A 12,210-nucleotide genomic window follows, 5' to 3' on the forward strand; every position below is an offset into this window, starting at 1 on the left:
TCAATTGTTTTTATTAGGACTTTAAAGATGTTTGAAAACTCTGGCTTGAAGCCTTAGAATCTACATTTTACCAATACTTCATGAAATATCAAGATACAAAATACAAACAAGAAAAAGACCCGATTTTCATAGAAGTCAATCTAATGGAAGTCAATATGTTACTTGTTAATGAACAAGTAAACATATTATAATATGTTACAAGTATATTCAAAGTGCCAATATCAAGGCTGATACAGATGACACAACATTGAGATTTTTTAAGAGAGGCTTAAGAAATGAAGCATTATTTTTAGCTAGATCAAAATGAAATAGGGTTTTAGTAGGCACTCAAGGAGGTAATAATTATTTCAAATAGAGAAAAGAATATAAATAAGAAAGGTGCCAAGAAATGAACATGTGACATATTCCGGGAAGGGTACAAAAAACTAGGTGCAATGGGGCAAGGAGTTAGAAATAAGATGGGACCTTCTCTAATGTTCTAAAAGAATGATGAGACACTGAAAGATTTTATGCAGGAAAGTGGAGGATAATATTTATGGATAACAAAGGAAATGCCTGTGATAGTCGTGAAAGGTTGGAGGACATTGAAACAGATGAGGTAAGAAATGATGATCAGGTATTCTTAATCATTTTTGTGTCAAGGACTACTTGGACAGTCTGGGAAAGCCTGTGGACTCTTTTTCAGAATGAAACTTATAAATGCAAGGAATAAAGTAGAACTACAAAAAATATATAGAAACATAGTTATCAATATAGTGTAAAAATTAAGTTCTGTTGTGTATAATAAATATTTAAATCAGTAATCTTATTACATAATTCCAAAGCAATGAGGAACATATTTCAAAATATGTTCAGTAACTTAAAACATTTCAAGATATATAAATTTTTAAATATAATGTGATACAGATGTATCTGTGTTTTTATTGGTGACAATGTCACAAGTACTACTAATATTACTGTCATGTGTTGTCTATATTCAAAATAAAAGGAAATGCTTAATTTTCATTAGAGGATAGTAAACACAAAGACATAATTTCTCCCTATGCATGTTCATGGATTTTAAGTTAAGAACCCTCAGGGAAACTAAAATCCAGGCAGCAAGATAGGAAATGAAGGAGATATTCAGAGAGAATATATTTCAAATAAATAAACATCCTCTGTTAAGTAAGTAAGTAAATAAATAAATAAATTAAAGGCAAAAAGATAAAATAATCCTAACCTAAACTGGATTAACTCCAGAGAGTAAAAAGGAAATATCCCTATATCAACTTCTATTTAACAGTTTCCTTTACTTTGCTAAAAAGAGCACAAACAATGGTAATACCGCCAAAGCATGATTCATTTTCAAGATGAATCCCTCCCTGTTCAAAGGTTTACATTGTTTTGACCAGCATCAGACTGTTTATCCACACAAACTGTAAATACATTATTTTTAGAACTAACCAACAACAATGCCCATTTTGTTTTGACATGTAGGACACAAAAAGAACATGGAGAAAAATGACCATCACTCGAATGTCTTCACTTCAAAAATGAGAAATACTATATACAGAGGAATGGGATGAAATTCCAACATAATAAAATTTTAAAACATTATCAGGAGGAAAATGCCTCCTGAAATTCCTTGCTTTCAAAGAGAATGTTAAGTACAGCAGTACTGTCAAACAGTATAATCTCTTTTCTGAGACACTTCTGTTGGCTTCACACAAAAAAAGGGAAGAAAGCTGTTAAAGCAATAAAGCCAAAAGAAAATCCTTTATTTTTACTCAGAAATTAAGTATTGTTCTTCAATTATTTCTTCTTTCAAAAATGACAAATCCTTAATTGATTGGCACCTTGTACCCTTCTACAAAAATACACTGCAAGTTATTTGTTCGTGGTTATTTAATTTCTGCCTTTTCCCTTGGACTAGAAGATACATGAGAGCAGAGATTACCTCAATTTTTTTGTACGTTATAATCAAAGCCTAGTACAAAACCTGGTATATGGTAAGCTTAATAGGGAAGGAAGAACAGGAAGGGAAAAGAAGCTCAAAAGAAGACTTTCTGAATATATGTAAATGTAAGGACTATGAATCCTTCCTAAGTTTTTACTATTATATTATATCTGTTCTCTGGTGAACCTAGCTGCACCACATGCATTCTGAATCTTTTTCCATAAAGTTTTTGGTGGAATTTAACTGAAGGAAAATACTCAACACAAAGAGAAAGGTCCTCAAAGAACCTGTATGATGAACTAATTATATGACAAAATATTTACACCTAAAAGTTTAAGTAATTATTCCTGAAGTAAGATTTCTTGCAAATGGCTGAAAACAAATATCCCATAGCTTACTAAGCTTTTTTTCGTTTTAAATTCCAAGTGCTTTTTAAAATGACTTAACCTAGGACTGATTCTAAAAGATTTTCAACCTTTTGAAGATCATAGATCACCAGTTAAATTAAGTAAACATAAATAAAACAAGTGTTCTTATAAGAATAATGGTGCCAAAGCATAAAGCATCATCTAAGGAGAAAACAGAAGTCCTGAATTTTTTTGAGTTACAGATCTCCCCAGGATCATTTACCAACATATGTTTACAGCCTACCTTAAAACGTCCTACAAAAAAATACCTATCTAGAATTGATTAGGTATTACCAAGGGATATATGTTTAAGCAAAAGCTAAAACAAATAAGGATGGGCATATATCCAAAAGAACTGCAGAGGGATTCAAACAAATACTTGCACATCCATGTTCATGAGAGCACTATTCAAAACAGCAAAAAGGTGGAAACAACCCAAATATCCATCTGTGGGAAGAATAGGTAAAAGTATAGTATATACATACAGTGGAATATTACTTGAGCATAAAAAGTAATGAAGTACCAATATATACTACAATGTGGCTGTACCTCCAAAACACACTACATCATATAAGCCAGAAACAAAAGATCACCTATTGTATGATGGCAGTTATATGAAATATCTAGAACAGGTAAATTCACAGAGATGGAAAGCAGATTGGTGGTTGCTAGGGGCTTAGGCAGAGAAGAATAGGTAGTAATTGCTTAAAGAATATGTGGTTTTGGGGTGCCTGGGTGGCACAGTCAATTAAGGGTCCAACTCTTGGGTTCGGCTCAGGTTGTGAACTCAGAGTCAAGAGGTCAAGCCCGACTTCAGGCTTTTCACTCAACTCAGAGACTGCTTAAGATTTTCTTTCTCTTCCTCTATCCCTTCCCACCAGGTGCATGTACTTTCTCTCTTGAATAATTAAATAAATAAATTTTTTTTAAAAGAATATGTGGTTTTCTTGGATGAGGAAAATGTTTTGGAACTAGTTAAAAGTGGTGGTTCATTGTGAATGTACTAAATGCCATTGAATTGCTAACATTTTTATGGACATTTCAGATCAACTGAATAAATAAAAATTGGTTTCTGTAGTAACCATTATGTCTCTATATAATTTCCTATTCTTAAAAACCTAAATTGGTCATCTATCAAGGAGAACCTGCAATGCTCTTTAAAAAAAAAAAAAGGCATCTAATATAAACAAGTATTTTTTTTTTTTTTTGTCATTCTAGTGGAAGTAAAGTGATACAACATTCTGGTATCTACCAGGATCAAGAGTCATATACACATCCAGCATTTCCATTAAAAGATGAGTACACATTAGCACCAAGAAACAAGTATAAAATAAACTTTCATTGCATCACTACATATATTAACCCAACACCAGAAACCTACCAAATACAGATCAACAGTAGTGGTTAAAAAAAAAAAATGTGTAAGAGCAATGGAAATTAATGAAGTAAACCTACACAGAAGTGAATTAATCTCACAAACACAATCCCTAGAGACATATTTTTAAATAAAATGCAAATACTGCTCTAAAATACATGACTCACAATGATCCCTCTCCCACGAGTATTTCTTAATGAACTATATAGTATTGACTCTGGTAAGAGAAAGAATTTTCTGGAAAAAATCTATAGGTATGTGATTTAATCTATAAATTTATAAAAATACTCTTGAACTTTATATTCCATGCATATGACACAAAGTATGCCTTATAAGTTAAAAAAAAATTAGCATGGCAAAGATCACTGTTCCTATATTGATTTCAATTTATTTTATTTTTTTTATTTCAATTTATTGACTTAATAAATTAAGAATGTTCCAAAATGAGCCTAAGACCTTTTCTTTGCATAAAAAGATCAGGGGAAAAAATGTTTTAGTTATTTTATCCCATATCTCAGAAAGTAAGGCTAATAAGAGAAGGATGGTAGGGTTCAGTGAAGAGAGAAAAATCAGGTTTACCGTGCAGTGGTGACCCGGAAGGGCTGCTTGATAGACCAGGAACAGGGCTACAGCGCCCTCCTTGCTTAGACGTCAGTTCTTGCTCAATTTCTTCCAGCCCTGCACTTTTCTGGAAGCGGCTCATACGATTCACAACTCGTGGTGACATGTGTGTTCGAACACAAGGCTGGCCACCATATGGGTTGATGGGGAAAACGTGGGAAGTCCCCCGGAGTGTACTGACCACGACCCAGCGACAGTCGTGGCTGAAGCAGATGTCCTGTACCTAGGAACGGACAGGGAAAAACACAAAAATGATTGCAACTACTTGGATTGATATGTTAATTAGCAGAATTTAATTTTTTTTAAGGGGGTAGAGAAGAAAAACTATTTGGATTTATCTCGTATCACACACATATCACCAGGTATAAATAGGAATACTTGTCTTGTTACCAAATTTACCTAATATCAAGTTATAAATTAAAAATTTGATTCTACAGATGAGTTTCATGGTGAATTTTTTTTTTTTAGATTTTATTTATTCATTCATGAGAGACACAGAGAGAAAGAGAGGGGCAGAGACATAGGCAGAGGGAAAAGCTCCCCTGTGGGGAGTCTGATGCAGGACTTGATCACAGGACTCCAGGATCATGCCCAGAGCCAAAGGCAGATGCTCAACCACTGAGCCACCCAGGTGCCTCTCATGGTAAATATTGATCAAAACTCCCTATCAGGGATTTGATATGTTTTCAAGTAGAGAATTTTGTCCCTTGCAGCACACAGTGTCAGGTCAAAAATCAGGACCTAGGCAGTTTCATCCTACAGAGCTACAAAAAATATATGAGTCAGGTATATTTCTCTAAATTAATTTGCCTTCTAGCAAGCATAAAGTAGTAAAAATAAAAACAAACATTATACAATATAAGTGAAGGTATTAATTCAATCCTTCATGAGCAAATATTAAGTTTCATGCTAAATATTAGAAATGGGCACTGGGGGGGCACTTGATGGGATGGGCAGTATGTGTTATGTTATATGTTGGCAAATCGAACTCCAATAAAAAATATACAAAAAAAAAAAAGAGGTAAAAAAAAAAAAGAGGTAAATAAAAAATAACCTTTGGGAAAAGTTAAGAGGAAGGAGCCAGACATAGTCTCATGGTCTGAGGAACAACTATACACATCTGCTTGTTCTTTCATGTGCATAAGATTTTTATTTAAAAAAAAAAAAAGAATCTTTGGGCTCACAACCTCAGGAGAAAAAGACATGTAAGAAACTCATGAGAATGTAAAATATAAAAAGTGAAGTAACTGAGCCGCAGCCCCAGGAGTGCAATTCCAGCAGCACAGGCCCCAGATCCCAGGGCTCTGAGCGGACACAGCCCAGGATCCTGCGCTACCCCCGGGAAAGGCGGAGGTGCGGAGGGCACAGGACAGCGAGGACTCTTTTGCCGCTGGGCACCCCGAACTGTGCAGATCAGCACTCCTGCCACTGGAGCATCCAGGCCAGTACAGACTGGGAGACTGTGGTAGTTACTGCGGGAGCTGACTCCAGAGCTGGAGAGCTGGCTGCCAGTGTTGTTGCTCCTCCTGGTGTCACCCTGTGCCTGAGACGGAGTGGGGCTACAGGGAACAGGGGCCTCACAGGATAAGCAGCTCCCACTGAGCCATGCACACAGGTGAGAGTCAGCACAGCAGGCCCCTCCCCAAGAAGACCAGCTGGAAGGACTGTGGAAGAGCAAGTTCTTAGTTGGGCAGCACTGGAAAGCTTCTGGGGAAGTCGAGGGATTTAGAGTATATAGAACCAGAGGATACCCCTCTTTCTTTCTGTTTTTGTATTTTCTTTTTTTTTTTTAATCTTCCTTTTTCCAGTACAACTCGTTTTTAGCCACTCTGCACTGAGCAAAATGACTAGAAAGAATTCACCACAAAAGAAAGAATCAAAATCAGTACTCTTTGCCACAGAGTTATAGAATTTGGATTACAATTCGATATCAGAGAGCCAATTCAGCACAATTATAAAGCTACTGGTGGCTCTGGAAAAAAGCATAAAGGATTCAAGAGACTTCATGACTGCAGAATTTAGATCTAATCAGGCTGAAATTAAAAATCAATTAAATGGGATGCAATCCAAACTGGAGGTCCTAACGACGGGAGTTAATGAGGTAGAAGAAAGAGTGACATAGAAGACAAGTTGATGGCAAGGAAGGAGGTTGAGGTAAAAAGAGAAAAATGATTAAAAGACCATGAGGAAAGGTTAAAGGAAGTAAATGGCAGCCTCAGAAGGAAAAATATACGTTTAACTGGGGTTCCAGAGTACGCTGAAAGGGACAGAGGACCAGAAAGCATATTTAAATAAATCATAGCTGAGAACTTCCCTAATGTAGAGAGGGAAACAGGCATTCAGATCCAGGAGATAGAGAGATCCCCGCCTAAAATTAATAAAAAACCGTTCAACACCTCGACATTTAATAGTAAAACTTGCAAATTCCAAAGATAAAGAGAAAATCCTTAAAGCCACAGAGACAAGAGATCCCTAACTTATATGGGAACAAATATTAGATTAACAGCAGACCTCTCCACAGAGACCTGGCAGGCCAGAAAGGGCTGGTAGGATATATTCAGGATCCTAAATGAGAAGAACATGTAGCCAAGAATACTCTACCCAGAAAGGCTCTCATTCAGAATAGAAGGAGAGATAAAGAGCTTCCAAGATAGGCAGAAACTGAAAGAATATGTGACCACCAAACCGGCTCTGCAAGAAATGTTAAGGGGGACTCTGTAAAAGAAAGAGGATGCCCAAAGAAATAATTCACAAAAACAGGGACTGAATAGGTATTATGATGACACTAAATTCATATCTTTCAATAGTAACTCTGAAGGTGAATGGGTTTAATGATCTCATCCAAAGACTCTGGGTTCCAGACTGGATAAAAAAGCAAGAAAGCAAGACCCATCTATTTGCTTTCTACAAGAGACTCATTTTAGACCTAAGGACACCTCCAGCCTGAAAATAAAAGGTTGGAGAACCATTTACCATTCAAATGGTCCTCAAAGGAAAGCAGGGGTAGCAATCCTCATATCAGATAAATTAAAGTTTATCCCAAAGACTGTAGGAAGAGATAAAAAGGGCTACTACATCATACTTATAGAATCTATCCAACAAAAGGACCTAACAATCATGAATATTTATGTCCCTACTGTGGGAGCTGCCACGTATATCAATCAATTAATAACTAAATTAAAGACATAATTAGATAATAATACACTAATACTGGGAGATTTCAACATGGCACTTTCTGCAAATGACAGATCTTCTAAGCACAACATCTCCAAAGAAACAAGAACTTTAAATGATACACTGGACCAGACGGATTTCAAAAATATTTACAGAACTTTACATCCAAACGCAACTGAATACATTCTTCTCACGTGTACATGGAACTTTCTCCAGAATAGACCACATACTGGGTCACAAATCAGGTCTTAACTGATACCAAAAGATTGGGATTGTCCCCTGTATATTTTCAGACCATAATGCTTTGAAACTTGAACTCAATCACAAGAAGAAATTTGGAAGACATTCAAACACATGGAGTTAAAGAGCAGCATGCTAAAAGATGAAAGGGTCAACCAGGAAATTAGAGAAGAATTTAAAAGATTCATGGAAACTAATGAGAATGAAGACACAACCGTTCAAAATCTTTGGGATACAGCAAAAGCAGTCCTGAGAGGAAAAAACATTGCAATACAAGCATCCCTCAAAAAACTGGAAAAAACACAAATACACAAGCTAACTTTGCACCTAAAGGAACTGGAGAAAGAACAGCAAATAAAACCTACACCAAGCAGAAGAAGAGAGTTAATAAAGATCCGAGCAGAACTCAATGAAATAGAGATCAGAAGAACTGTAGAACAGATCAACAAAACCAGGAGTTGGTTCTTTGAAAGAATTAATAAGATAGATAAAACATTAGCTAGCCTTCTTAAAAACAAAAGAGAAAAGACTAATTAATAAAATCATAAATGAAAAAGGAAAGATTACAAGAAAATACAAACGATTATAAAAACATATTATGCGCAGCTATACATCAATAAATTAGGCAGTCTAGAAGAAATGGACGCATTTCTGGAAAACCACAAACTACCAAAACTGGAACAGGAAGAAACAGAAAACCTGAACAGGCCAATAACCAGAGAGGAAATTGAAGCAGTCATCAAAAACCTCCCAACACACAAAAGTCCAGGGCCAGATGGCTTCCCAGGGGAATTCTATCAAACGTTTAAAGAAGAAACAATACTTATTCTACTAAAGCTGTTCCGAAAGATAGAAAGGGATGGAATACTTCCAAATTTATTCTATGAGGCCAGCATCACCTTAATTCCAAAACCAGACAAAGACCCCACCAAAAAGGAGAATTATAGACCAATATCCCTGATGAACACAGATGCAAAAATTCTCAACAACATACTAGCCAATAGGATCCAACAATACATTAAGAAGATTATTCACCATGACCAAGTGGGATTTATCCCCAGGATGCAAAGCTGGTTCAACACTTGTAAAGCAACCAACATGATAGATCATATCAACAAGAGAAAAAACAAGAACCATATGATCCTCTCAATAGATGCAGAGAAAGCATTTGACAAAATACAGCATCCATTCCTGATCAAAACTCTTCAGAGTGTAGGGATAGAGGGAACATTCTTCAGCATCTTAAAAGCCATCTATGAAAAGCCCACAGCAAATATTATTCTCAATGGGGAAACACTGGGAGCCTTTGCTCTAAGATCAGGAATACAACAGGGATGTCCACTCTCACCCCTGTTATTCAATATAGTACTAGAAGTCCTAGCCTCACCAATCAAGCAACAAAAAGAAATAAAAGGCATTCAAATTGGCAAAGAAGTCAAACTCTCCCTCTTCGCAGATGACATGATATGGTACATAGAAAACCCAAAAGAGGGCAGCCAAGGTGGCTCAGCAGTTTAGTGCCGCCATCAATCCAGGTCGTGATCCTGGAGACCCAGGATTGAGTCCCACGTTGGGCTCCCTGCATGGAGCCTGCTTCTCCCTCTGCCTATGTCTCTGCCTCTCTCTCTCTCTTTCTCTCTTTCTCTAACTCTCATGAATAAATAAATAAAATCTTAAAAAAAAAAAAAGAAAACCCAAAAGACTTCACCCCAAGATTGCTAGAACTCATATAGCAATTCGGTAGTGTGGCGCATACAAAATTAATGCCCAGAAATCAGTGGCATTTCTATACACTAACAATGAGACTGAAGAAAGAGAAATTAAGGAATCAATCCCATTTACAATTGCACTCAAAAGCATAACATACCTAAGAATAAACTTGACCAAAGAGGTAAAGGATCTATACCCTAAAAACTACAGGACACTTCTGAAAGAAATTGAGGAAGACACAAAGAGATGGAAAAATATTCCATGCTCATGGATTGGAAGAATTAATACTGTGAAAATGTCTATGCTACCCAGGGCAATTTACACATTTAATGCAATCCCTATCAAAATACAGGTTTTTTTCTTCAGAGAGTTGGAACAAATCATCTTAAGATTTGTGTGGAATCAGAAAAGACCCCGAACAGCCAGAGGAATATTAAAAAAGAAAACCAGAGCTGGGGGCATCACAATGCTGGATTTCAGGTTGTACTACAAAGCTGTGATCATCAAGACAGTGTGGTACTGGCACAAAAACAGACACACAGCGCAATGGAACAGAATGGAGAACCCAGAAATGGGCCCTCAACTCTATGGTCAACGAATACTTGACAAAGCAGGAAAGACTATCCACTGGAAAAAGGACAATCTCTTCAATAAATGGTGCTGGGAAAATTGGACAGCCACATGCAGAAGAATGAAACTAGACCATTCTCTTACACTACACACAAAGATAAAATCAAAATGGATGAAAGATCTAAATGTGAGAAAAGAATCCATCAAAATCTTAGAGGAGAACACAGGCAACACCCTTTTTGAACTTGGTCATAGCAACTTCTTGCAAGATACATCTATGAAGGCAAGGGAAATAAAAGCAAAAATGAATTATTGGGACTTAAGATAAAAAGCTTCTGCACAGCAAAAGAAACAGTCAACAAAACTAAAAGTCTACAGAATGGAAGAAGATATTTGCAAGTGACATATCAGATAAAGGGCTAGTATCCAAGATCTATAAAGAATTTATTAAACTCAACAGCAAAGAAACAAACAATCCAATCATGAAATGGCAAAAGACATGAACAGAAATTTCACAGAGGAAGATATAGACATGGCCAACAAGCACATGAGAAAATGCTCCACATCACTTGCCATCAGGGAAATACAAATCAAAACCACAATGAGATACCACCTCACACCAGTGAGAATGGTAAAAATTAACAAGACAGGAAATAACAAATGTTGGAGAGGATGTGGAGAAAGGGGAACCCTTTTGCACTGTTGGTGGGAATGTGAACTGGTACAGCCACTCTGGAAAACTGTGTGGAGGTTCCTCAAAGAGTTAAAAATAGACCTGCCCTATGACCCAGCAATTGCACTGCTGGGGATTTACCTGAAAGATACAGATGCAGTGAAACGCCGGGACACCTGCACCCCGATGTTTATAGCAGCAATGTCCACAATAGCCAAACTGTGGAAGGAGCCCTGGTGTTCATCGAAAGATGAAAGATGTGGTCTATATATACAATGGAATATTACTCAGCCATTAGAAACGACAAATACCCACCATTTGCTTCGACGTGGATGGAACTGGAGGGTATTATGCTGAGCGAAGTAAGTCAATTGGAGAAGGACAAACATCATATGGTCTCATTCATTTGGGGAATATAAAAAATAGTCAAAGGGAATAAAGAGGAAAGGAGAGAAAATGAGTGGGAAATATCAGAGAGGGTGACAGAACATGAGAGACTCCTAACTCTGGGAAACAAACAAGGGGTAGTGGAAGGGGAGGTGGGCGGGGGGTTGGGGTGACTGGGTGACGGGCACTGAGGGGGGCACTTGACGGGATGAGCACTGGGTGATATGCTATATGTTGGCAAATTGAACTCCAATAAAAAAATTATATACAAAAAAAGACTGCTTCCTAGTCTGTCAGTGAAAAGAAGTTTCCTTCTTTCATTTTAAAAATACTTCTGATATAAAGTGGTGCTAACAATCAGTACCAAGGCAGGAAGACAGAATTCCACTTCAATGTTTACTTAGAAAACTGTTCTTAAAGAAGCGCTTCTGCTCTATGACCTTAAGGACACATCAGGATACTTAAATGAACAGAGAAGATACTAGCTGTCAAGAGACAGAGAGGGTTTAATCCTTTAAATAACATAGAGGATAACAAGTCATCTTCTCACAAAATGCAAAATGATATAACTGTTGGTGTTATCAAACAAGTTGGGTGGTTGTTCCTACGTTATTAAAAACAAGAAAGACTATATATGATGGCAAAATAGTAATAAAATAATGACATCATTTGCATGATTTTTGTACCTCAATTTTGTAATGATATATTTTTTTAAAGACTTTATTCATTTATTCATGAGAGACACACACACAGAGAGAGGCAGAGACACAGGCAGAGGGAGAAGCAGGCTCCATGCAGGGAGCCCGACCTGGGACTCGATCCCAGGTCTCCAGGATCACGCCCTGGGTGCCAAACCGCTGAGCCACCCAGGGATCCCCCTGTAATGATATTTCTAGTAAAGATTTTCTCATCACAAAACAGGAAAGCTAGATGGGAGGTGTATCTCTGTTTTAGTGCTACAGTACCAAATATCATGGCAAATAATATTTACCAAGTACAGATCAGGCAACTGTTAGAAACAGAAGTTTAAACAAGTACAGTAACAAAAAAAAAAAAAAGACTATCAAAACACCTACCCTCAAATTTAGGAAGCAAGCATACTTTGATAATTGTGATT

The 12,210-nt window shown here is 36.9% G+C and overlaps 1 protein-coding gene across 8 annotated transcripts in view; it reads right to left on the reverse strand.

Moving 5' to 3' along the window:
- Window positions 1-12,210, reverse strand: part of BCAS3 (BCAS3 microtubule associated cell migration factor) — a 594,925-nt gene that overhangs the window by 352,023 nt on the left and 230,692 nt on the right. For all 8 annotated transcript variants that reach the window (XM_055337273.1, XM_055337276.1, XM_055337244.1 and 5 more), the window contains exon 15: window positions 4,298-4,562. In XM_055337273.1, the coding sequence (XP_055193248.1) occupies window positions 4,298-4,562 (265 nt within the window). The remainder of the gene's footprint in view (window positions 1-4,297; window positions 4,563-12,210) is intronic.

The sequence above is a fragment of the Nyctereutes procyonoides genome, unplaced genomic scaffold, assembly GCF_905146905.1.
Source record: "Nyctereutes procyonoides isolate TBG_1078 unplaced genomic scaffold, NYPRO_anot_genome, whole genome shotgun sequence".
In the NCBI taxonomy this organism is placed as follows: Eukaryota; Metazoa; Chordata; class Mammalia; order Carnivora; family Canidae; genus Nyctereutes; species Nyctereutes procyonoides.